This window comes from Prionailurus bengalensis, chromosome C1 (genome assembly GCF_016509475.1).
Source record: "Prionailurus bengalensis isolate Pbe53 chromosome C1, Fcat_Pben_1.1_paternal_pri, whole genome shotgun sequence".
Lineage (NCBI taxonomy): Eukaryota > Metazoa > Chordata > Mammalia > Carnivora > Felidae > Prionailurus > Prionailurus bengalensis.
In genome coordinates, this window is record NC_057345.1 from 183,620,962 (window position 1) to 183,648,269 (window position 27,308).

Genomic DNA, 27,308 nt, shown 5'->3' on the forward strand with positions numbered 1-27,308 from the left:
AATTAATTAACCTCCCCTCTGGAGTCAAAATCAGTATGTGTGTGTTGCATTTGGAATGATATTGATCACTTGGAAGCTTAAGGCAATGCGTCTAAACTAAGAAGACCATGGTATGATTAAAGTAACCATGGAGGTGGGCTAACTGTTCCCTACCTATACACAAAGGATTTCTGTACCTGCAACCCCTCAAGACTGTGAAGGTCTAAAGCAGAGCCAAATAAATGCTTCCAGGAGACACACAGACATTGAGGGTAAGGGTAAGTTCCACTGGCAGTGGAACTTCAAAGTGTGCTTCTAAAAACCTAGATATGTTTTAAAACCTGAGGGTTCCAACCAAAACATACTTCTTGGCCAAAATTGAACCATAAGCCACCAGTTTACAACTTCTGAGATCCACCAGAGAACCAAAGGCAAAAAAAGGCTTTCATAGTAAGTAAACTCATATAGGGGAGTAGGAACATGCTAGAACAGAAATGGATACTCTGGAAGGCCATGGGCCAGCAATGAACTAATGTGCACACTTTCATCATATGTGGTCATTATACATCATGGAAATGTCTGTTCTCAAGATCAGTTTTCTCTCACTCTTGACAATGTGAATTTTCATCCACAATACTTTTTGCAGCCAAGAAAAGTGAATCTAATTTAAAATGTAGAAGCACTGCACCAATGGAAAAATGAAAACAAAACATCTTTTAGTGACAGACATCTGTTAGACTGCATTTTATATGTGTCATAGCACAGTTGTCTGTTTTAAAAGTGCATTTCAAAGACTGATTTTCTTAGTGTCTTCCTGACTTTATGACTGCCAATTATTTTTTTTAAATCAGTAGCTTTGAAACATTTTTGACCATGATCTACATATGAAATATATTTTATTCTGAAACCCAGTATACACATACATAGGTGTGGGTATATTTTGTGTGTGAAAGTTTTCAGTCTGTATAAACTGATGTTCTATGAAAAAATATTTCCCTTTGGTGAAAAACTCTGATTTTTCCCCCTATTCTTTTTTTGAACTGTTGGATTCAACTAAATTAAACTTACAAAACACAGATGAGTTCTAACTCACAATCTGAAAAGCAGCACATTTTCATAAACAAACAAGCAATTAGAATATCTCCTTAATCAGAAAATAAACAAAAAAGTTGCCTTATCAGCTTTCCAACTTTTATGTGAATTTCTCCACAGAAATAGGAGGAGTAACCTTGGCTTATTTTTCCTAGTCTCCAATATTTTCCTTGTTCAGATGAGCTAAGCACATACATGGTTTTCAAAACTAAAGTTCTCCAGTAGGGATAGCATATGTTACAGTGTTGTTTTTAAGTAACTGTATATAGTTACAGTCATTTTATCACTAGAAAACCTGGAAGAAATAATTTCTGAGTTTATATTAGTAGTCTAATTTTTTCATGGTAAGAAATATACTTGAATTTCCAGAACTTTTACCAAAAAAATAAATAGTTCACATATCATATGTAAGACTCTGTAAGGGTGCCTGGGTGGCTCAGTCGGTTGAGCGTCCAACTTCAGCTCAGGTCATGATCTCACAGCTCATGAGTTCGAGCCCCATGTCAGGCTCTGTGCTGACAGCTCAGAGCCTGGAGCCTTCTTCAGATTCTGTGTCTCCCTCTCTCTCTGTCCCTCCCCTGCTCACTCTCTCTCTCTCAAAAATAAACATTAAAAAAAATTTTTTTAATAAAAAAAAGAATCTATAGACAAAACTGACTATTCATGTCTTTGAAATTATACACTTTCAAACTGGACATCACATTTAAAGACACCTTTACCTGACAACGTGAAGCTGACGAGTTTCCGAGAATGCTGATTTCCGGAAGCACCTCCTTCCATGCCTTCTGCCCCCATCTGCAGAGGAAAAGCACATATGAAGTTTCACAGGAGTATGATGGTACCCAACGTGCTTAGGGAACCACATATATTTACAAATGTGATGATTTTTTGTATCAAACATGCATTGTAGTATATGCCTTTCATATACTATAAATCTTGGAATCCAGACACATAAAAATGCATATTTTCAGAGACGAGAGAAAGAGTCACACCTAAATTTAATCATTACCCCAAATGAAACCAATATGAACTTCTAAATTTCCTGGGACAGGAATCAACCTACTTTATGTCCTTTTACTTCTTTGATAAGAATATAGCTGATATGTACTGAATGTACTTACATTACTATTACTATATTAAAATATTCCTTTCAGTTAAAAACCAAACACCAGATTCCTTTAGATTTACTAGGAAAACAGAATAAACTAAACAGGTGATTTTTCTCAAACTCATCCACATATATGTAGAATTACCCTCCAATTACCTGCCAAATATTTCTGAGTCACCATGTGGATGCCCCACTGCCCTCGTAGACTCCTATTTTACTGTGCTGCAGGTACATGGCACAGCTATTATAATTAGTAGTTGTAAGAGTCTGCAGTGCTGTTGTACTGATTATTGTATTGTAAAAGTTTTTGTAAAGGCTATCTCACTTGAAACCTGTCATTTATGGACCACCAAGGATGGCAAATTTAGCCTTTCTCTCAATTAATGTACAAGTAAGTGCTCCATTTATGGTACACTAGGAAAAAAAAAAAGGTCTCCCAGTTCTCTAACAAAGAAGCCCACAACGCTGTAAGAGACTGAACTGAAGGCAGAATATATTTTGAATAATTGGGAAACAGAGACCACATATTAATTCTAAACTTTGGATTAAACCCTTCCATCTAAATTTTGCCTCACTCCCTCACTTTTTAAAAAATCATCTACCACCATTGGGGCGCCTGGGTGGCTCAGTCGGTTGAGCGTCTGACTTCAGCTCAGGTCATCTCTCGGTCCATGAGTTCAAGCCCCACGTCGGGCTCTGTGCTGATGGCTAGAGCCTGGAGCCTGTTTCAGATTCTGTGTTTCCCTCTCTCTCTGACCCTCCCCTGTTCATGCTCTGTCTCTCTCTGTCTCAAAAATAAATAAACGTTAAAAAAATTTTTTTAAATAAATTCTATTCAAATTTTGAAATATAAATTTCTACTTCCTTCTCTTTTTCTAAATGTTTATTTATTTATTTTGAGGGAGAGAGTGTGCACACACAGATTGGGGAGGGGCAGAGAGAGAGAGGGAGACAGAGAGAGTCCCAAGCAGGTCTTACACTGTCAGCACAGAGCCCAATGTGGGGCTCAATCCCACGAACCCATAAGATCATGACCTGAGCTGAAATCAAGAGTCAGAAGCTTAACCGACTGAGCCGCCCAGGTGCCCCTCTACTTCCTGTACCTTAATCAAAACTATTTTGCATGGCACTTCACTGATTCCTGATGCTTTCAAACGTCATCTGCAGTATAACAGGGTATCATCCAGGTATCTTTAATTTATTTCATCCATAAAACCAACTTCGTGATAACTCTGGATTGACTCTCAACAAGTATGTAAAGTTTACCATATTGCGTTGTTTCTCTCTGACTCACCATCCCCAGTTTAATCGGAAAAGACACAGCAGCAGACTGGCCAGATAACGGATGGCTGTCTCTGTCTCATCCTGCTTTCACCACACACATCCCTGGACCATAGAGCAATGAACAGCGTGAGGTGGTACAGACTGCTGTGAGACAGACACTCAGCAACCTGCCCTCCAAGTCCTGAGTACAGCCTGATAAACCATAGCTTCCCACCAAATGGACCACACCACCCAATAAGATGTGTTCCCTCCAAAAACGTGAAGTCTCTTCCTGCTAAGCTACACCGATGCTAAGTGAGTTAAAGGAGATGAAAAAGATTCATGGTCAGTCTTCATTTAAACGTGTTGGAAATGTTATAAGATATTATAGAAACACAAGAAAATGCCTTCAAATTCTCATTTTAAAAATATAAACCACTGTCTGGCAAAAGCTAATGTGAAACAACTCTCAGAGAATTCACAGATAGCGTCCTGTACTACAACTGAGGCAAATGCTCTTCTGAAGTAATACTCATGAATTCAATTCCATCATTTGTGACAAGAAAGCCAGGAAAGACCAAACATTATCACTAGATACAGGAACATCGGTGATACGAAACACATCTGCACTCAATGTTTAAAGAGAGATTTTAAATAAATTCACGCCACAGATTCATTCCAGGAAAACCCAGAAGGAACACTGACAACCGAGTGTTGAAACAATACATGGTAGTGAGTGATGCTAGCCTTTATCTGTCCCCGAAGCCAAAGGATTTCCTGTTCCAAGTGTCAGAGACACGTATCACTGAGTACTCTGATGAATGACAATGACGTCAAAGTACAAATGACAGAAAAGACGCAACTTTTTTAAAATCCTTGATTCATTGCAAAAGGATATATGAGAAAGGAGGCCATAAGAGGATGATGGCAGCTCATTTTCTTCCCTAGAGAGGTGCTCAGACACTTCCTCCAGGGCTATTCTTTGCATATGGTCATGGAATAATCAAACTAAAATATCAATGTTGTCCATCAGTCACAATAACTAGACACATGTCATATAACTAGGTGACCATCATGGAAGCACAGCACTTATCCCCACCATGAGGTGTCCCCCAGACTTCCAATTTTGGACATACACCAAATTGTCTCAGCTGGGTCAGAAATCTATTGACCAACAATTCCATTATTGTCACCCTTTGAACAGAAATATTCTATTCTGACTGCCAGAGCTATATCTATGAAGCTTTGATGGTTCTCTAAAAGCTGTCTGAAGAAAATTAATTATCTACAAACTATCCACAGGCTTTGACAGAGTAATCTCAATGCAAAATCAATGGAATGAGACCAGTGTTCACTACGCTGTAAAACCCTGCTGCCTTCAGTGATATCTGATCACTTAAGTTGCTCAAGTCTAATAAAATCTGAATCTAGAAAATCATGTTTGGAAGTTATTGTCTAATTTCACACACAGTTAATTTTTCAAAGGTTCTATTATTAAAGACCTCACTTTTCCACTTTTGTAATTTTTCTTTTTAGAATATCAGTTGAAGCACATTCCACTGCTTAGTATGTGACATGGCAGATTTTGTAATCAATGACGGTTATTCTCCTGGTGACCTTCAAAGTCTTGTATAATAAATGTGGATTATTCTTTTAAATTCTAAATTATGTTTACTACATGGGAACTTAAATATAATTCAAATGTGAGTAGAATATTTGGATACTAAAGATTTTGCAAATACTATTCCCACTACCTGAAATGATCTTCCCCCCACCCCGCCCCCACCCCACCTCTTCACCTAAGTATCTCCTACTCATCCTTCAGATTGTCCTGCAAACAATCTTCCTTCTTCAAGGAAGCCTTCCAAGACCTACTTGATCAGGATAAATTCTACTAGTATGTGCCCTCATAGCTCCATTTTACTCCCCCTCACAGCAATTATCACTCAAATAAACATAAATTAATTTAGTGATGTCTCTTGTACCCACCAGACCAGTGAAAGAAAGGACTGAGTTTTTGCTTGTCATGTCATCCCCAATGGTGAATGCAACGGCTGGTACTTAGCAGGTACCCAATGAATATTTGTTTGAGTGAATAAATGAAAAGGAAAGACTTCATGATATACCGTTGTTGATTCAAAATGCCACCTGCAGAGATTACTTTCTGAATTTCAGGGAGTCAACATGACTACTTGCCTATTTCCAAAAATGCTTGCATCTATAAATGCACACATACACAATACACATGTGCGTGCACACACACACACACACACACACACACACACACTGTGATAAAGGTTCTATATTGTGGGAGTCAATATTTTTCTTCTTTGCTTTCATGATCTGATTTTTATTAATGGCTTATTAAACCTCCAATGCTTTACATATCTTAGACTCTAAGAATCTCCCCAAACCACCTGAACCCAACCACCCATCTACAATGAGTACATACTACAAAGCTGTTAGAGTCTAAATTTAGTCAATGGAGTGAAAAACCACAAAATTGTGAAAAATAAACCTTCAGAAAGTACCATGTTGAAAATGTATATATATATATATATACTTGCCTTCAAAAGTCTAACACAACCAGTTTCCTTCCAAACTAAATCAGGCATCTCTTTCTTCACTTGAGGGCCTGGTGAAGAGGGGGACTTCCGTTGAGTGGCCATGTTATACTAAAAATGTGTGGTATATTTAGGCTCTAGCGCCCAACTCAGCATCTAGGAATCTGGTGCTCAGACCTCCTGAGGGAATAGCACATGCATGATCCCCATCTCACACTCTTTGGAGTGAAAGCTTGTAAGGATGACTGCGGGTAGAATCACACAGGATTTGAATTGCTATTTTCCCCTCTTACTCACTGAGCTCATGTAAATTAAACTCAGGTAAGACGCAATACCACCATTTCCTCCCAACCAGTCACCCAGACTAAATTTAGACCAAGTTTAAGACTAAATTTGATGGCATACTCACTAATTTGCTTCATGAATGGGTTCTCTGAAGAGCTGACCATTTGCAGAATTGTTATAAATCAAATCATATTTTTCCACGATTCGTATTATGGATCCAGGTAAGCCAGCCTGTAAGTTATTTCCTTTCCTACAACAGTGCCCACACTGTTACGTGTTTCCTTTTTCATCGTTCCTCATAACCCTGCCAGAGCTGCACTGGCAAAAATAGAAGCCGAGGGCCCGGGGGGACCTCATGAGGAAGCCGGCAATGAGGGGCACTCACCATCACAGCAGGATTCTTCACGGTGATGCAGGGGGTCGTGGCTCGCAGGGCTCCGCTAATGCCGTGGTAGTATTTGAAACAGATTTTTATCTCAGCTGCAAATTGATTGGAGAAAAACAGTAATTTCAACACTGAAACTAGTCATTTAGGAATCAGCTGAAGAAACCTGCCACACCCCCTGTCAGAAGATCCTACTCTAGACTCTTTGAATAATCAATCCCTTCTTTTCCAATCAAAGAAATAAATTACATCAATTCTTGTTTGATTTTACAGAGTTCTCTGAAATTTTCTATGAATATCCCAAAGATATGAGAAAAATAATGCACAAAACAACACACCAAAATATGTATAGTGTAGGGATAGGAAGAAAACTAGTCACCATTTATTGAGGCGCTCCACAGCGCACCAGACACCATGGTTTGTCGCCACTCATGTTGTTATTTGATACCCACTTCAACCTTGGGAGGCAGAAATTCCCATCCCCATATTACAGAAGAAGTGGCAGGGTTTGCAGAAGGTCAAATAAACAGGAAATGACAGAGTCAGAACTCAAACCCAGTCTGTGGGACTCCAAAGCGCTCACTCCTAACCTCTACAAAATAGACTGCCACTGTTAGTGGAAATACAAAAAAGCAGTCTAACAGAGTAAAAAAGAATGCTGTATAGATTCTGCAGTGATAGGGAATCTGTATTTTAATTTTTCAGATGGCTTCAATGTAGTCACTAGACAGGGATCAAATTTAGGAACCACTGGCATATAGATACATAAATATATAGATCTGGATAGATAAATAGATGGATAAATAGATAGACAGATAGAGATATGTGGACATATATATACCTCTCTCCCCACAGGTGCATGTGTACACACACACACACACACACACACACACACACACACATAAAATTTGAGCTTGATGAAAAGCAATAAAAATGCCAATTATTGATTTTGGAAAGTAATTACAATTTCAAAGACCGTGAAGGCAAATGTGTCAAAGATAAAACCCACAGCCACTAGAATTTCTCTGTATACAGAGTATCTGAGTCACTGTAGTGTCCCTACAAGACGCATTTTCCCCAAGGTGTCATTTAAGGCAATGATGTCATAGGAAATGATGCTGATGGACAGGCACCAGGGAAGAGTCGCAGCCTAGAGAAGTGGGGCTCCTCTCTCAACTGAGTCACCTGGATTATTAAAGTGGGGCCACTAGATGGATTTTCCCCAAGAACTTACTCTTCTATCAACTCTCCTGACTGCACCAAATGGTCTCCTACAGTGTATTTGGTTTGCCAGTTTTTTTTTTTTTAATTTTTTTTTCAACGTTTATTTATTTTTGGGACAGAGAGACAGAGCATGAACAGGGGAGGGACAGAGAGAGAGGGAGACACAGAATCGGAAACAGGCTCCAGGCTCTGAGCCATCAGCCCAGAGCCCGACGCGGGGCTCGAACTCACGGACCGCGAGATCGTGACCTGGTTGAAGTCGGACGCTTAACCGACTGCGCCACCCAGGCGCCCCGAGTTTGCCAGTTTTAAGAGAAAGATAGAATGCTTAAAAAAAATCATTTTAGGAATTTACATAGGATTAGGAATACTACGTACAGGAATATTACATTTTTCTGTCAATGACAAAATACTAAAGCTTAAAAAATTAGCTCTGTCATGAGGGAAAATATTGAGTGTTTCCATTATGCATGATGATCACAGTGCAGTGACTCACAATGTAGTTAGCATCATCAAGCAAAAGATTTTTACCATGTACCCATCACAACATATGCCTGACAGTGCAAGAGAATCAAAGAAAGGTTTCTGGTCTAGCAGGTGTTCTTCGTGTAGCTGTTAGGATGACAATTTTACAGGAAGGGCTAAAAAGGAAGAGCGGCCGGGTAGCAGAGTGTGGAGACCCCGGAGAAGATGAGCGACGACACGGTGCAGTCAGAAAGGCCTCATGGAACAAATAGGTCTGGACTCACACTTCTAGATGAGAAAAATGGAGCAGAGATGATAACGGGTGAGGGGCGGTAAAAGCAGGGAAGCAGGAATAAGCATGCTGAGTTTGAGGAACAGCAAGATGACGCACACAGGAATTCTAGCCGCACTATGACTTCACTCGCCCGGGAACACCTCTGCAAAGGACTTTCCCGAACATTAACACAAGCTTTTGGTTATTACTGAAATAGTGACAGCTGTACAGGTCTGCGCAAACCCTCCTCTTCCACTTGCTTTCTTCCAAGACCAAGAGCATGTATTCTACGAGAACAAAGCTAAGCACCATGCACAAAGCCTGCCAAAGCAGAACAAGCCTGATGGTGTGCACGAGGACTGAATTCTGCAGGCATGAGCTCATTAGGATCACACTCAAAATGCTGGCGACCAGCAGTCTGGGAATCCGCCTGCAGCAGCACCTCATAGATCAGATCAGCGGTAAGGGAGTGAGCAGCTCATTTTTCCACAAAGAGAAGTGCATTTTTATAAGACATCTTCCCCTAGCTTCCTCTCAAGTCAGGATGCTATCTCCTCTTTTGTAAGGTTTTAAGAGTCAGCTAGGTAATAGATTATGAGACTGGAAAAAAAAAAAGGGACTGCTGATTTTTGTGTGTAGGATGTTGATAGCCAGGCCTGCTTTGCTAGTGAACCCATGTGGGGTGTTATTTATTCCTTGCTATAACAAAAGTCTCCAACCCCAGTGACAAATTAGGATCCTTGAAACTATAAGATAAACTCATTCTGAATTGCACAGGATAGATTTTGTGGACATGATCGCCAAAAACTAACAAAAGCTAACAGCTTCATAATGCTTCAAGGCTAGATGCAAAGCCAAGGGGATTTGCACAGATCACCCATTACAGAACCAAACACATAGGCTGGTCATCAGAGAGAATAAGACAGTACTGGACAGAACTAGTCGTCTGCGCCTGGACTGAAACACACTGGCCCCTTCAGCAGAACACCAGTGAAGACTTCTGTCCCCTAAAATACACCAACGTTCCACGCTGACAAGGTGAGAGCGTTCCTCTTCAAACATTAGTGTTTTATGAGGTCACTCAAGATTTTTTTAAATGGTGTTACTAAATGCAATCTCCTCTGAGTGAGAGAGAAAAGACAGAGAGCTGCATTCTGATTGACGTGCTTAAACATTTTAGCGGTGGAGAGAGGTAACCTAGAAGAAGACTCAAAAAGGGTGGACAGGGGAGCTGACATTCGCGCTCCTACTTTAGCTACAGTCTGTAAGCACTAACTGCAAGAGGAAAACAAAAAGCTACTTCTGAGAAACAGATACACGGACAGATAACAGTAAACATATGAATGATGACCAAGCATCAGATATGGGAGGAGCCCGCTGCCTGTGGCACCAGCCAGCCCTTGTGCACAGGCAGGGGAGATGGAGGCCTAAGGAGCGATGAATGATCCCATGTACCTTAGAATGGTTTCTCCATAGCCCGATGTGGGAGCCAACATCTCCTCCTAACGGTCTCAGATTACGGAAATATATATATTAAAATATGTGTGTATGTATATATAAAGTAAGAGTATTTTCTCCAAAAAAAAAAAAAATCCGCCTTTTATAAAAAGCATGTTGGCTTGCTTGCTAGGGTCTGGTTGGGCCAGTGATGGTGGGGGGGGGCCGGGGTCTTGGTGCTTGTGGTCCTGGGCCCAACGGGCAGCATGGAGGGGCCACCCCAGATCGGGACATCTCCCTGCACAACTTCAGCACAAGGCTGTGGGAGCAGCTCGTCCACTTCCACGTCATGCGGCTGACACACTGGCTCTTCCTGTGGGTGGGGGCCATGCCGCACCTGTGCAACCTCGCCGTGGCCCTGTGCAGCCACTATGATTCCATCCCCGTGTCTACCTCCGTCTTCAGAGACACTTGTGGCATGACCTCCACTGATCTTACCCGGCACTTAGCCAGGAAGACCAACAAACAGATGTTTGTCAGCTATAACCTTCAAAACACAGATAGTAACCTCACATTACTTGTAAAACACAGGATCAAGGAAGAAATGGAGGCTTATCCAGAAAAGTTCTAGCAGAGTGGCAGAAGTGAGAATTTGTAACTTACGTACAATATACATTTAAATAAATGGACTGAATTAAAAAAAAAAAAAAAGCATGTTGCCTCAGAGGGCAGCAAGACAGGAGAAGGGTGAGGAGGCCTCCTACATTAGCCTATAAGGACCTGCCACTGGGGGCACCTGGGGGGCTCAGTCAGTTAGGTGTCCGACTTCAGCTCAGGTCATTATCTCATGGTTCGTGGGTTCAAGCCCTGCATCGGGCTCTGTGCTGAGAGCTCAGAGCCTGCAGCCTGCTTCAGATTCTGTCTCCAGCTTGTGCTCTGCCCCTGCCCAGCTTGTGCTCTGCCTCTCTGTCTCTAAAATAAATAAACATTTTAAAAAATAGAAAAAATAAAAAAGGACCTGCCATTGGCTGGGCCCGCTCTAGCCTAGGAAGGAAGGAAGGAAGGAAGCACCACCCAAAAGGCATCTTCCTCTCTCAGAGGTCCCTTCTGAACGGCTAAAGCCAGTCATGAATTATGGAAATATATTTTGGTGCCTTTTAGTAATCTTCAGGATACTTTCATTTAAAGGTTTACTACAATAAAGACTTGGCAGCCTCTATTTAAATGCTGACCAGACATAGAAGCCCGTTTATTTTTAAATTTTTAATTTACTAATTTTAATGAAGACATCTCCCAGAGCACTGGTGCTGTGGGGTGATGGGAGGGGGATTGTGGGGAGATAGTACCTTCGGCTTGTTTGGGGTGGGGGAGGAGAGGTCAGGGAGGTGGAAGGGAAGTTGAACAGGGTTTAGGAACTTAACCATGCTCCTAAGTAAAGGGGTTTCTATAACTGCATGATACTGACATTGCATTTAAAAACATTTTTTTAAGTATATTTATTTTTGAGAGAGAGGGAAAGAGAGAGACAGCACAAGTGGGGGAGGGACAGAGAGAGAGAGAGAGAGAGAGACAGAGACAGAGAGGGAGGCACAGAATCTGAAACAGCCTCCAGGCTTTGAGCTTTCAGTGCAGAGCCTGACACGGGGCTTGAACTCATAAACCGTGAGATCATGACCTGAGCCGAAGTTGCATGTTTAACCAACTGAGTCACCCAGGCGCCCCTGACACTGCATTTTAATTCTTTTTTTTTAATGTTTATTTTTGAGAGAGAGAGAGAGAGAGAGGGGAGAGAGAGAGAGAGAGAGAGAGAATGAGCGGGGGAGGGGCAAAGAGTGAGTGGGGGAGGGGCAGAGAGAGGGAGACAGAATTCGAAGCAAGCTCTAGGCTCCAGGCTCTGAGCTGTCAGCACAGAGCCTGACATGGGGCTCAAACTCATAAGCTGTGAGATCAGGAGCCGAAGTCAGATGCTTAACCGACTGAGCCACCCAGGTGCCCCCTGTGACACTGCATTTTTAAGGCAACCATTGTGTTTCTGGGTTTGTATATGAATAAAATATTTTCAGACAGATCAAATGAAACTGGTAAAAGTGCTTGCCTTCGGGGAGGAGAAACTGATGACTGGGGCATGAAGTTGAGGAGATACGTTTACCTTTGGATCTTTTCAACATTATATTCTTTCATACACTACTTATTCAAAAATTATTTTTTAAAAAGAATCTCAACTCAGCTACATTAACTCCAGGCATTAGTATAAAACTTCATTTCAAGCCCTCTCTGAAAAAAGATTCTACAGGCCACCCTGTGCAAGAAATAGTTTTATTTCAAAGGCTGGGATCTCATCCATCACTTTAAATAGCAACAAGATTCACTTAGGCAGTCACTAATAGCTTGTTCCTATTTAGAAAGTGTGCATTTTCCCCAGGTTTCTAGAAGCTGAATATTTTGAACCATAAAGGAGATGAAATGGAGATGCTCTTCCTTCAAGCATTTTTATTTAAACAGAATAATCTTTAAAAAATTCAACTTATTGATTTTATTAATTCTAAAACAATTAAAGCAATTAATTCTAAAACATGATTTTCACCATTGTCCTGTGTGCTTTTATCATATTCTTTGTACTATGACTCTTATTCACAGGCTCTTATATTCAGAGGCCACAAATTGGAAAAAGTAAATACATTTTAATCTTCATGCTTTTGAGGAAGTCTGCCCACATTTCCAGTGACATGCTTTTTATTTATTTATTTATTTATTTATTTATTTATTTATTTATTTTTAATTTTTAAATGTTTGTTTATTTTTGAGAGGGAGAGAGAGACAGAGCATGAGCGGGAGAGGGGCAGAGACAGAGGGAGACACAGAATCTGAAACAGGCTCCAGGCTCTGGGCTGTCAGCATGCAGCCCGACACGGAGCTCGACCTCGTGAACCATGAGATCATGACCTGAGCTGAAGTAGGCTGCTTAACCGACTGAGCCACCCAGGCACCCCGCTAACCTATCGTTTATATGTTACTACAAGTTATCTTCTCTTTACTAAGGGCCAATAGAGCCTAAAATGGCTCTGCTCCTCCTCCTCTGCGAAAGCTCAGCTAAACAATCATGAAAATCAAAGATAGATAATATTGGTGTGGAGGTAGTGGAAACCTAATAGGATTAGCAAATGAACAGGATCCAAAACCTAATGTATGAGAGTGGAAAATAAAAAGCACCAAATCCATCCAAGGGGCAAAAAAAGGCCTTCTGATGTTGGCAGGAAGGGGCTTGGGAATGGAGATATTTAGGGCAAAGCCTCTGAACAGTACCAAGGCCACCTGCCTCCCTTACCTCCCCAAAAAGCCATTCATAAAGCAAAGGCCTTTTGTCAAGGCACCGTATGCTGGCAATCATACTTACTAACCTGAGTGCCAATCAGAGACACAAGCCACTTACACGTCTGATGCTCAGTTTCCTAAGCCTGCCCACTTCCCAGGGCTGAGACAGGTAAGATGTGTGAAAGCACTTTATCATTTATATAAATATCAATGTTCTGATATTATCCTCAATGATCACAAAGCAGTTTATCACACAGCAATGAAGTTCTAAGCTCATTCACTGATCCAGGATTTAGTGAGCTCCTGGAATAGTGTGTGGCACACAGCTGGCACTTAATAAATACTTCATGATGGCTGGGGAGAGAGAGATGGACAGATGAATAGAAGGAATGAAGGAATGACAAAAGCAGGTCTGAGTGAATGAATGAATGAACGAATGGCCAAAGTCTATGAAAGACTACAAAGAATAACAGAGACATCCTAGTATGATAAGACAACTTTGAAACCTCTTACATTTCAAAACTCAAGATGCATCCTGCAAAGATGACCCATTCAGCTTCTGCAAGCATAAGCTCATCTGAGGACTATCTGACAGTTTGGTGACAAGTAGGTGCAGAGGAAGCTGATCCTCCTCTCCAGGGTCTAGGAAAGTCATGTGTCCAAAATTACACCTGTCTTTGTCCTTCAAATTCATTTAAGCAGGCCCCGTAATAATTGAAGTCTGGGCTGCCTGCCTCCTCTGGATTTTTTTCCAGACTAACTAAAGCCATCTTTACATTCAGAAAGAACTTAGAGGGGGCTGAGATCAAGGTTTGCCCATGCACTTAGGGCAATTTTCAGAGAATTTTAATTTTATTTTGCCTGAACTTCTGTTGAGCTAAAGATAAATTTTCTTTCTGAAGATGAAAGCAAAAGTTTTTAAATGTCTCAAGTTTTCAAAATCAGAGGTTGAAAATATAGAAGCTGTCTAACCCCTCCCCACCCAATTTTTAGAAGTTCCACACCATCGGCTCCAGAGGTTCAAGCAAAACTTCACTGTGCCGGAAGTCCCCTTAGGTCTGCTGTAGGGGTTAAAAAAAAAAAAAAATGATGTCTAAAAGACACAGACTACGCTACTAAGCACTTAGATAAATACCACCTTAGGTTTTTACACGTTGATAGGATATGAATGTGTGCTGAAAGAGGCCTCATTCTGATTAATGAAGACAAATGTATTCTAAAACCAAACTTCCTGTAATTCTCATTCACCGTCTTGGATTTTAACATACACGACTTTTCCTAGTCCTTACAAAAATTCATTGCTGAATATTTCCAGTTTTATTTTCTCCAGTTTTGTGTGTGAAGAATTGAGATGGAATTTAGAGGAGAAAATAAAACAACAACAAAAACCTACTCTTCATTCCCAACTCCTAGTGTCAACGTCAAGCTTATTTCTATTAAACACTAGAGTGAAGCGTAAAGAAAAACATTCAAGACAGAGATATTAGTATATCCTGATCGGCCAGGACATTATGAATCTCTAACGCTTTGGGGAGGAGAAATAAAATCAATCATGGCAGGGGCGCCTGGGTGGCTTAGTTGGTTAAGCGTCTGACTTTGGCCCAAGTCATGATCTCATGGTTCATGAGTTCGAGCCCCGCGTCAGGCTCTGTGCTGACAGCTCGGAGCCTGGAGCCTGCTTCGGATTCTGTGTCTCCCTCTCTCTCTCTGCCCCTCCCCAACTCTCTCTCTCTCTCATTCTGTCAAAAATAAATAAAAGCTTAAAAAAAATCAGTCATGGCAAATGAAATATCTGCAAGTGGGGCTTTTCACAAAAAAATGTTCCAAATTATAATAGTATGTGATACTAACGTCTTCCCCGGTGTTCATCTGAACCCCATGGTATGAGGCTACACACTCCATCCGGAGGCAATCGTTCCTAGCAGGCTGGCATTTTGGAAGGAACAGGAAGGTTGTTTTACCTTTTCCCCTGAAATTCAGTTGGCAAGATTCTCTGCTACGTCAGCCTCTTAAACCCTGGCATCCTTTCAAAGGAGGAATCACACTGAATGAAAGTAAACCCATTCCATTTTCCCCACTTCTTTTTCTTATTAATTCATGGTACTGCCAGCTGGGACAAATGTTGGAAAGTAAAGTAGAAAATAAAGTAGAAATAATAAGTAGAAAAACAAATGTCCCATAATCTCACCTCCTCGCAAACAACCCAAGTTCACATTTTGGCAAATCTCCTTCCAGATTTTTTCCTATATGTTATGGTATTAGTTAGAATTATGTTGCGTGTATCTACCTGTTTTCCCCCTCACTTATTGATATAACGTGAACATTTTCCCTTAAAGACTACATTCCCTTTAGATTTTCAAGAGACCCTAGTCAAATATTGAACTATGAAAAACAGATAGTTCTTAGGAGACAGAAACATGATTAGAGAAAGTTATGAAATGCTGACTTACCAGTAAGGATGTGGAAGAAATAATCTAATGTCTTTAATGGCAATTCAAAGTAACAGATGTTAATCTTTGAAAATAACTTTTTATATAATAAAAATTTATATACTTGAATAAAAGTAAGCTCATAGCATGTTCCCATTTAATCAAACCTTACTTTATATTTTAAGGTTTAATAAGTACAATCTTTCAGTACTAAAATCCACACATACACACATTCTCTCTCTTGTATTAAATCTCTTCAATATAGAAAAGTTAATTCTTACACAAACTAAACAACTCAGAAAATTTTTAAATAGCCCATTTTCTACATTAATGAAGAACTGTGTAAATGTAAAAGTTAACTTGAACCACTCAGTAAATCGTGTATTCATTCACGCTTCTATCTAGCCTACAAAAATGTACATACCATGTTCTCAATAACATTAGTGGCAAATATAAATACTCTCCTTCACCCTAAATAAAAAGAGATGAGCTATTTCTGTGAGCCATGTACTATATAGAAGCATTTGTATTTGCAAAGAAATACAACATCAGATCAACGGGGTAATGGCTGAGTTACCCGCAGCCAATTTCTTATTCTTAAAATTGACCTCTATGGCAGTTTGCCCAGACTCTCTCATCGAATTGTAAAGACGAGGACCCGAATGCAACAGTTATTCCGCTGCTGGGAAAAATAATAGCAACGTATTCTAAAGACAAATAAAATTCTTAAGTTAACTGAAATCTTGAATTATTCTTTCTGCTCCCGGAAGTTAATATAATAAATATTAATTACGAATGTAGATACAAGGGTATATAAAAATGTGTAAAGTATTAAAATAACCAAACATGACTTATATACTATGCATTCACAAGATATATGTAATGTGTATATGTATTATACACACACATATATATTTACATACACTTTATTCAAAATATGTGAACGTTCTCTAACGAGCATTTTCTAAAACAATATATTTCCCAGTTTGAGGATACATGGCATAAATATGAAAATCAGAGCCAGAAACTTTTATAATAAATTCAGACAAGACTCCCTAGATTTCTGTATATTTATGGAATTTCAGTAACAAACTTCTACTTCTCGCTGAGTACTTACGTTCCATGAAATAGGGCCCAGGCTCAATTCTCCATACGATTTGCCCTTTTTGGGTTCCAGTCACACCCCTGTTTTTAGAATCCCAGAAGTTGGCTGGAGAATTCTCATCTGGAAAAACCAAACAAACACTTTTTCAGCTTAATCACAACCTATGTCTCCTCCCTTAGTTCAGACTAATACAACTTAAAATAAAAGGAGAATAAAAAGGAAATAAAATAAAAGGAAATAAGAGGAAAAAAAGATAAAGGGGGAAATATTAATGAACACTATTATTACTGACCAGCTCCCAGCAGATTATTACCCTGCATTTCTGTCCTTGCACTGATACTGAGGAATTGGGGACAGGGTGGAAAGAAGTTGGCATTTGTGGGCTTGGCCCAGTTAATCAATGTTGCCAAAAGGCAAAACTGGGAAGAACACAGGCTACAACTATCTCAGCATCAATGGTGAGCTTATATGTAAGAAAGGAGTTGGGTGTGCTCCCATCTATAAAATCCTATATAAAAAAGAAAGGAAGAGCATAATTGAGAGAATATAATAGAACTTAAAATGGCATTTAAAAAGGGGGGGGCATTAAGCTATGAAAATGAGTGAGGACACAGTATGGGTTTGCTATGAACAGTATTTGGGAGACACCAACTAAGTCACCATGTCTGCTAGGATAATCTTTTACAAAAGACCAGAGGCCGTAAACCTCAAACAACACAAGAAAAGGAGAGAAAGAATGTTTAGGCTTTTGTATGGATAGTAACCTGAAGAATCAGCCTGCATTTTCCAAGCTTTCTGACCTCCTGGCACACAGAAAATGGTAATATTTGTAGGACACACTGGGATAAACGAAAGACATGCTTATAACTTAAAAGGGCAGGCAGGGAAACTCTGGCTGCACCCAGCTCTGCCCCATCACCTCAAAGGCTGAAAGGATTCATACTCTATAATTTGCCCGCATCACACTAGTTTGAAGTTCTGTCCTAGGGCCCAGAATAGAAAATAAAACTAAAAACATGAAAAGAAGACCATTCAGAGTTTTACAGGCACATGAAAATGTATACAGTGATACTGGCTCTTAAAGTCAGATATTTTCATTTGTTTCCCCAAACCCCTTTCCGAGGAGGAAAGATTAAAGATACATTTTAACTGAGAGCTGGGATAAATTAGACATGGTGAAGTGAGAGCTACACCAAAATAAAGTAAACCTGGAGAAAAGGTCCCAAGCTCAAGGGAATAGGCCTGAGAAGAAACGTCCCCTGCAACAAAGGGGGCACCTGGGTGGCTCAGTCAGTTAAGCATCGGACACTCGATTTCATTGCAGGTCGCGAGGTCACCGTTACAGGAGTTCAAGCCCCACGTCCCTCTTGAGATTGTCCTCCTCTCTCTGCTCCTCCCCTTCCATTCTCTGTCTCTCCAAAAATTAATAAATAAACTTAAAAAAAGAAAAAGAAAAACCTCCCTTTTTTTCACGCTTCTGAACATGAAAGAACTAGAAACATGGGCCATAGCGAGGAGTCAGATAATCCAGCTCTGGGAGACTTCTGTCTGTGTCTGTGGTTGCACTTGGAGCCTACTATTTTCATCATATTCATAAGTCAAAGAACTCTAGGAGGAAAGGTCCTCCCATGCCATCTGCATTAGGCACATTGCAAGCTAAAGGTTCTTTCTGTGAAAAGCCAAGAAGGAGCCACTGTTCTTTGTAAGAATGGAAAAGCATAAACACTCATGCCATCACCTGCTCTCCTAAACAAACAAGACAAGGCACACCACTCCATTCCATCACAGAAATAGAAAAACAATGCCAATATTTTTTTAATGTTTATTTATTTTTGAGAGATAGAGCACAAGCAGGGGAGGAACAGAGAGAGAGGGAGGTACAGAATGTGAAGCGGGCTTCAGGCTCTGAGCTGTCGGCACAGAGCCCGACATGGGGCTCGAACCCACGAGCTATGAGATCATGACCTGAGTTGAAGTCAGACACTCAACCACCTGAGCCACCCAGGGGCCCCAACAATGTCAATATTTATTTATTTATTTAGTTAGTTAGTTAGTTAGTTATTTTTAATCTTTATTTATTTTTGAGAGAGAGAGATAGAGTGTGAGCAGGGGAGGAACAGAGAGAGAAGGAGACACAGAATCTGAAGCAGGCTCCAGGCTCTGAGCTGTCAACACAGAGTCCGACGTGGGGCTCGAACCCACAAACCGTGAGATCATGACCTGAGCCGAAGTCGGACGCTTAACCGACTGAGCTGCCCAGGCGCCCCAACAATGTCAATGTTTAAAAGGCAGTCACCTAAACCTGGTTGTGAAAGATGTCATGTGGCTCCTCGGGGCAGATCTCAATCACTGCCTATCCACTGAGCTTCTTCCTTGCCAACTAAACCCCAATTTTATCCAAGGCAACAATGTTTCCAGTTAAAAATACTCATCTCTCCAGAATCTCTTGCAGCTAAAGGTAGCATGTGATCTAGTTATGGCCAGTAGGGTGTAAGTGGAAGTCTAGTGGATGGGACTTCTGAGAAAGGTATCATTTTCCTGATTAAAAAGAGGACGGACTTGGGGCACCTGGGTGGCTCAGTCGGGTAAGCATCCCACTCTTGATTTCTGCTCAGTTCACGATCCCATGGTTTGTGGGATCGAGCCCTGCACTGGGATCTGCGCTGACAGAGCAGAGCCTACTTAGGACTCTCTCTTTCTTTCTCTGCTCTTCCCAGCTCTAAAGGACAGACCCAGCAATCCTATTTTGCTCTTCCCTCTCCCCTCTTCTTGGATGAGAACCATACACTAAGGATGGCAAGAGGAAGAAGCTAGGAGTAACCATGATGAGTCCTTTAGTCCTGAACTACCTGCCTTCAGACTTCTTGCTACCTATGCAAAAATAAATTCCTATTTGGTTAAGCCCCTGTGGTTGGGTTTCTGTTACTTGCAGTTTAACACAATTCCTAACAGAAATACCTGTTAAAAATCAACCAGTGATTTAGACTCATCATGCCCGAATCCCTGTGACTGCATCACTGCTTCAGGCTAGACAACAAAGTACTTGCTACCCTTCTAAAAGATAGTTTAATGGGCAGAGGTGCTTAAAAGAGTGATTCTCATGTTTCTGCAAATAAATGTACTATTTTTAAGCTATTGGCCACTTGGAAGGCACAGAAAGCCGGACCCTGGAAGGAACAGAATATATGCATCGGGAGTAGACAGTGCCCAGCTATGCAAAATACTTTTTTAGAAACATGGCTATGCACATAACACATTTCTGAAAATCCTGTTGTGAGAGTTTCCTCTTGGGGCATCAGGAAAGATGAAGTAGCATTGCATCTTGCTTTAGGGAGCAATCAGCAGGATCACAGCGATAAAAAGCAGTGGTAATAAAACTGTACTTGTTAATGCAACCTCACACTAAGGTTTGCACTTCTGCTGTTACTCACCTTTTCTCCCAAAACCATCAGGTAAGCCAAATGAAGTACAGATTCCTTTTTTATTTTATTTTTTTTTGTTTTAAAGTTTATTTATTTTTGAGAGAGAGAGAAAGAGAGAGAGAGCAAGAAGGGGAGGGGAAGAGAGAGAAGGGGGCAGAGGATTTGAAGTAGGCTCTGCACTGACAGCAAAGAACCCGATGCGGGGCTCAAACTCACAAACTGTGAGATCATGACCTGAGCCGACGACTGACGCTTAACCAACTGAGGCACTCAGGTGCCCCAAAGTATGCATTTCTGACACAAACTTGGGAAAAAGGACCACTAGGAGCAGAAATAGAATGGGAGGTGGTAATGGGATGCAAACTATTGCAAGTGGTCTGAGTCCCGAACAGAAAGTGATGCCTGAGCTACACGTCACGTACACATTCCTAGAAAAAGAACTTTGACAGAGAACCACTATAGGCATCTCTTGTTCCAAGAAGGGTCACTGATAACTCTTTGCCAACCACATCCACTTCAAGGTAGAAATACTATACCATGTGAATAGGAAATAAGGGAGAACAGGAATGGGTGCTTGCTTCTAAGACCTTTAACCAAGAAACATATCTAGAGGATAAATTAAAAAAACAAAAAACAAAAAGCAAACAAACAAACAAACAAAAACAGGGGAGGAGGGGTGCCTGGGTGGTTCACTCAGTTAAGTGTCTGACTCTTGATTTTGGCTCTGGTCATAACCTCACAGTTTGTGGGTTCAAGCCCCAAGTCAGGCTCAGCGCTCACAGCACACAGCCTATTTGGGATTCTCTTTCTTTCTGTCCTTTCTGCACGCACGCACATAAGAAACAGATCTAGAGTCACGTGTTCAATTTACCCCTCAGCTCCTGTAGGTTGGGATAAGCCATATATCTCTGACTTGAATTCCCCTCTTTGGTTCATAGGTGATGTGGACAACTCCATTTGGTTACGTTTGTATTTAAAGAAAAACAGACTATCCCCTTGAAGCAAAATGCTGAAAATGTACCAGGACTATTTAGGCTCATCTGGAACTCAAATGTGCCATATATGATGAGAAATGGGTCAGAATTAGGATAAGCAGGCCCAGAGCAGAAGTTTGACGGATCTGTTCTGATTTAAAATGCGACAGCAAGAGACCATCCTGTAAATCTCCATAGGGAAGATCTCATTCCCCGCCAGGCATAGTGTTTGTCACATAGAAGATACTCAAGTTGATTAATACTGTTTATTCTGGATTGAAATTTTTCTCTGATGAGATTACGTTTCTGATACTTCATTATCCCTGACAGATACAAGCATTCCTGCCATCGAGTGGCAGTTACCCTTAATTGAAAATACCAAGTCCATATAAATAAACTAGCTTAGGGGCAAACAGGACAAATTATTCTGATATGACTATCACAACCTCCATCACTACTACAGCTCCTACGGCCACTAGCTGGCACACCTCTGGCCAGCCTTGCTCACACCATATAAAGAACAGCTAGAATGACTCATTCCTTGTATTTCAAGAAGACCAATTTTAATTGGTCCCTCAGAGTAAAATTTTGTCTTTAAGTAGGTTAACACTGTTTAGGTTGCAGTCAATTCTAGTCTAGACCCAGAACACCTTATCCGTGACAGTATTTCTTTTTTTTTTTTTTAATTTTTTTTACGTTTATTTATTTCTGAGACAGAGAGAGACAGAGCATGAGTGGGGAGGGGCAGAGAGAGAGGGAGACACAGAATCCGGACCAGGCTCCAGGCTCTGAGCTATCAGCACAGAGCCCGATGCGGGGCTCCAACTCAGAAACTGTGAGATCATGACCTGAGCCGAAGTCGGTCACTCAACCGACTGAGCCACCCAGGCACCCCTCTGTGACAGTATTTCTATGCTGAGATCTACTTTTCATGGATATCTGAGGACAGTTTATTTTTTCCCAGACTGTAGGAGTTATTTTTCTTTCCCCTCATCTAACATGTATATTAGTGATTTGGTCTTTTTTAAATGTCCCTACTCCAAATAAGAAAAATAGTTGAGTATAAAATGGTATACCAAAGAAAGGGTTCTAAATCCCTTACGAGTAGAATGTAGACATAATTATAAATCTATTTTCCCCCCACTAAATAAAGGTTCTGATTGATCAAAGAAATGTTGTGGCCTTTAAAGCCAATTATCAATTGGTGCATTTATACTTAGTTACTTCCTTTCTCCATTTCTCTTAACAAATATTCAAATCTGTCCCACCGTCCTCACATCCCATAACTAATTTCCAAGCTCCTACTTGGAGCAGGGTAGCATCCAAACCATGGAGAACATGAGGTCTCATTTCCCTAACGCCCTCTTTTCTGGGTCCATACCTACTCCTTGCCTTCTTTTACAGGGTTCTACCCTGTTATGGTGGAGGCTTTGACCCAATCCTCCCCATCAGTCACCTCTCACCTTGATTTTTACTTCTTCCTTTCAACCTAAAAACATGTCAGCTTCTGTGAGGCACACTCTCCTGGTTTTGCTTTTGCTCTTTGAATATTACCTTTCTTGTTCCCTTTCCCATTCTCCTTCTTATTTTCCTTCCTTTTAGGATTCAAATGTCTGTTTTCCAACTGAAATAGTCTATTTTCTAGGAGTGCATATTTTAGAGACTTAGGTAACTTTCAGGCTGGAATATAATTACAAAAAGTAACACTGAAGATGTTTAATTCATGTACCTAAATACCTTCTCTAAATCTAATCTTGTTTGTTAGGGTTTATATAAAGTTTGTCCACTCATGTCTCATATGTCTTCTTTGTTCTCTTACAAGTCTCGTTGGCGGTACATTTTCTCTAAATAGAAAAGCAAAGTACACACACAAAAAAAGCCTTAAAATCCTTTTAATATAATTTTATACCTATCTGTTTATGAATATTATGGGAACACAATCAAGGAAACTTGTGAAAATCTCACTCTTGCCTATTTTAACAATCCATGATACTTTTGTGAAGTGATTTCATTTAGTGTTGGTTTTTTTTTTTAATTACTCTTTAGGACTATTTCAATTCATTCTGTTATTAACACTGGAATTAAATCTAGTAAATCCGATTCTCCAAAGGAGAAACAAATTAAGTGTTTGGACCCAGAAAACAAAGGCATAGAGATAGAAGATTGCCACACACAACTCTCTTAACTATATTGTTTTGTGGTGGCTCAGAGAATTTTCTCAGGTCTAATTAATAAGGTTAAAAACAGGCCCCTTTTCCTACATTAAAACCATAGTATCTTTAGGAGGAACACATCAAGGCCTTAAACAAAATCTCTGTAAGCAGACTTAACATCTCCCGCACATTCACTAGGTCACAAATCATCCTTGGCTACTTCCCCTTTACCTAATTGATCCTCCACAGCAATGATTACCCAACTTCATTACTCACAGTGAATATCCTGCAGGCTTCATTTAAAATGCAGATTCCTGCCCTGCTCTTCCAGAGATTTTTGGTTCAGTAGGTTTGAGTCAGGATGCAGGAAACAGAATTCTAGCAAGTACCCTAGGGAGCTGATTCTGATAAGGATACTACAAAGACCACACATGATAAAACTCTGTTCCATGGTTATATCCAGGGATATTGAGCAATCACAGCGATGTTTTGGACACTGTACTTCTCTTTGACTACTGTGCCTCCAATTTGTCAGCTTGTGCATTCATTCATTCACTCATTCATTCATGAAAAGCATTTATGGACTGCCCCCTATGGAATATAAGGAACACCCATTTCCTGCCATCAGGAGTCCCCAGTGTGGTGGGGGAAGACTGGCACATAAGGTACAATGCAATGTGAAGAATGCTATGACCAAGGTGTACATACTTTATAAAGTGTTAAAGAGGAACAGAGAAGGAATAATTATCAATCCCCATGACTGTGTGTAATTCATATGGCTCGGGATCTACCGAGTTCGATGTATATTTGGGAGGCACATATGGAGGTATCCTTTGGAAGATCTACACATTTAAGCCAATCATTAAGGTGTCTCATCCATTCCTTTGCTTCACTGCTCCATAGACCTATTGCTTTACCTCCCAGGGTTCATTTTTTAGTTCTATGAGTGGTCATCAGAAGCAGCAAACAAGTGGCCATGTTTAGAGCTGAATTCAGTGGTAAAAGTTACTGTTGCTGCCTGGGCCCCAGGATGTTATCTTTTTCATCCTTAGAAAAGTAAGATTAATTATATTAATGTACAACATGATTGTAAAGAGTAATTTAAATAATGAATTCTCTTTTAAAATGCCACCAAAAGCTAAAATAATGTAAGCAGAAAGACTTGTAACTTTTTTAAAAAAAAACTCTTCCTTCCCCATAATATTTCATACACAGAGATCAGTGTGAAAAATTACCTTTAAAAGATTTTTTTTTCCTGATTCTGGATTCCAGAAAAAGGACTCTGAATAGGCTTTTAAGATAATATATAGGAGACATGACCAGACATCTCAAACATATCCAAACATAATTTGGATTTGGAAATGTTTCTATGACTGTTAATATTTCCAAAACCTGCATACAGTGCTGGAGATAAAATATGAGCAAAACTGCTTATATTCAAAGCCCTCCTCTTCTGCCAATCAACCCAGGAGAGTTAAGACACGGTGAAGAATTTTTTGAGAAAGACGCCATGTGACAGATTGTGCCAGAGAAATGAAAAATGATGCTTGCAACTTTTATTTTGCTTTCAAGTAATCCCTCCCCACATTTTCTCACAAATGGCATAAACACCTAAGTTGTTTTAAATTGTTTTTTAGATACAAATTGAAGTTATATTCAATGTTATATTCAATGTTATATATGTCTTCTGATTGGATCACACGGGGGCCTGGTTTGTTCTGGCTATACTCAAAACTTAGATGCCCTGGGATTTGGGATTTGGAAAGTAATATTAAGCTCCAATTTGAATCAAAATGATCATTATAAATTTTTTTTAATGTTTATTTATTTTTGAGACAGAGAGACAGAGCATGAACGGGGGAGGGTCAGAGAGAGAGAGGGAGACACAGAATCCGAAACAGGCTCCAGGCTCCAAGCTGTCAGCACAGAGCCCGACGCAGGGCTTGAACTCACGAACCACGAGATCATGACCTGAGCCAAAGTGGGATGCTTAACCGACTGAGCCACCCAGGGGCCCCAAAATGATCATTATAGATCTGGGCAAAGAGCACACCTTCACAGGGACTGTTTGACTATTTTTAACAATTTTTGCAAAATTTTTTGCAAAATTTTTACCAGAATGTTCTAGGCAGGTTATGGAATCCTGCTACTGCAATGTGACAGGAAAACTCTGACCACGACTTTGGGATCTGAACTACATCCCAAGGGAGGGGTGAGTCTTTACTACGGATTGCACTACACAAGAACACCAATCTTATGCAGCACTATGAGAATTCATCAACAAATTCCTCATGAATTTGCAACTGTGGCATTAGTTTTAACCCAGTCTCCCTAGATGCCCAATTCGTTACACTGAAGCTCTCTCTGGTTGAAAAAAGAGCAAGTGTCAGATCAATCCTGATACCACACCGCCAGCTGAGCATGTACCCACTAACGACTGTGGCCTGGTAGGTAGTCAACTGAATAGCTATCTTCCCGTAGATACCAGAAGGAGTTGCTGATTGCACTGTGCCAGAGATGGGAGAAGAAGGCACAGCACACCACAGGACAAAGAAGCAACAGAGGCTGAGAAGAGCTGATGACAAGTCTGTAAGGTCTGGCCTTGGGGATTCGTGTGCTCTGAAAGGCACGTGTATCACTGCACTGGTGGGGCGGGTGCCTATGTGTTGATTCAAGGCCACTCACCTGCAAGTATGAGAAAGATGTCTATGGTTGTCTCCTCTAGGCAGGCCATCTACTGGGGGTGGGGGAGCCCAACTCGGAGAACGTGAAATCTTTCACTAGATCCACACTGGGTGATACAGACAAGTCCTAAGCACACCCCTGAGGAGGCCTCCTGAACATTCACACCTCCACACATGCTGAGCAGAGGCAAGATGCTCTGCTAAGCAACTTTCTATGTAAGATACCTGATCCCAAACTATTCGACCAAACACTCATTTTGACAAGGGAGGGAACCACCAAGAGATCAGTGAGAAGCAACACTTGAACTCATTTTGCCAAATACCTTCTGAGAGTTTTCAGTCATGGCCCAGAACACCAGACAGTAAAGAGCAGTTCAGAGATGGCTTATATGTCAGGCACTGTCCTACCACTTTGTCTTTACCAGTTCACGGACACCTCTAACAATCCTTTGAGGTTGGTACCGCTATCAGATTCTTAATCAGATTCTTAAAGGCACTAAAGCACAGAGACGTTAGAAAATCTGTCCACAATCCCAGAACTAGTATGTGCAGCACGCTCCTTGATACTATACCACACCTTCTATCTAGACCACTGTGAAGAATTTGGATTCCATGCTGATAGGAGGTCACTGGAAGACTTGAAGCAGGGGAGTAACATGATCCATGTTTTTTTGTTTTTTTTTTTTAATCCTCCTGGCTGCTGTGTGCAGAGTGGGCTGTAGGAGGGCAAGAGAGGATGGCCCACCATGCTTCGCGCCCAGGCCCGGCACCGAGTGCTGGAACCATAACCTAAACGTGACCCTCCTCCGTCTCCATCTTTCCTGTGTAGACAGAGCTGCAGCAGCTATAAAGAGCCTCCCTGAGTGCAAAAGGCTGGCAATCAAGTCCAGACTCGTCAGTCCAACGACCCTGCGAGGTGACTCATCCATCTCTAAGCATTCTCCAAGTCCAACCACCATCCTGGATTTCACTCTCTAAGCCCACCATGCTCTTCCTGTCCCCTCTTTATTCAAACAACTCTCAAAAATCCAACTTTCCCACACTCAACCTTAATTTGTCAAGATAGAAAGCTCAGATTCTCCATCACTTAGTAACTCAATAAAGTTCCTAACGCAACATATTTAATCTATCACTGGCATTTAGTCCACATGGA

General features: G+C 40.8%; 2 protein-coding genes across 5 annotated transcripts in view; one reads left to right on the top strand and one right to left on the bottom strand.

Moving 5' to 3' along the window:
* The window catches only part of HECW2 (HECT, C2 and WW domain containing E3 ubiquitin protein ligase 2), a 369,888-nt gene that overhangs the window by 136,995 nt on the left and 205,585 nt on the right, over nt 1-27,308 (bottom strand). For all 4 annotated transcript variants that reach the window (XM_043577368.1, XM_043577366.1, XM_043577367.1 and 1 more), the window contains 3 exons: nt 16,935-17,042; nt 6,677-6,771; nt 1,791-1,866 (listed from right to left, as the gene is read on the bottom strand). In XM_043577368.1, coding sequence (XP_043433303.1) covers nt 1,791-1,866; nt 6,677-6,771; nt 16,935-17,042 — 279 coding nt within the window. The remainder of the gene's footprint in view (nt 1-1,790; nt 1,867-6,676; nt 6,772-16,934; nt 17,043-27,308) is intronic.
* LOC122481600 (proteasome assembly chaperone 4-like) lies at nt 8,447-10,907 on the top strand. Its single transcript, XM_043577370.1, has one exon. The coding sequence runs from the start codon at nt 10,288-10,290 to the stop codon at nt 10,705-10,707; it is 420 nt and encodes a 139-aa protein (XP_043433305.1). The 5' UTR covers nt 8,447-10,287; the 3' UTR covers nt 10,708-10,907.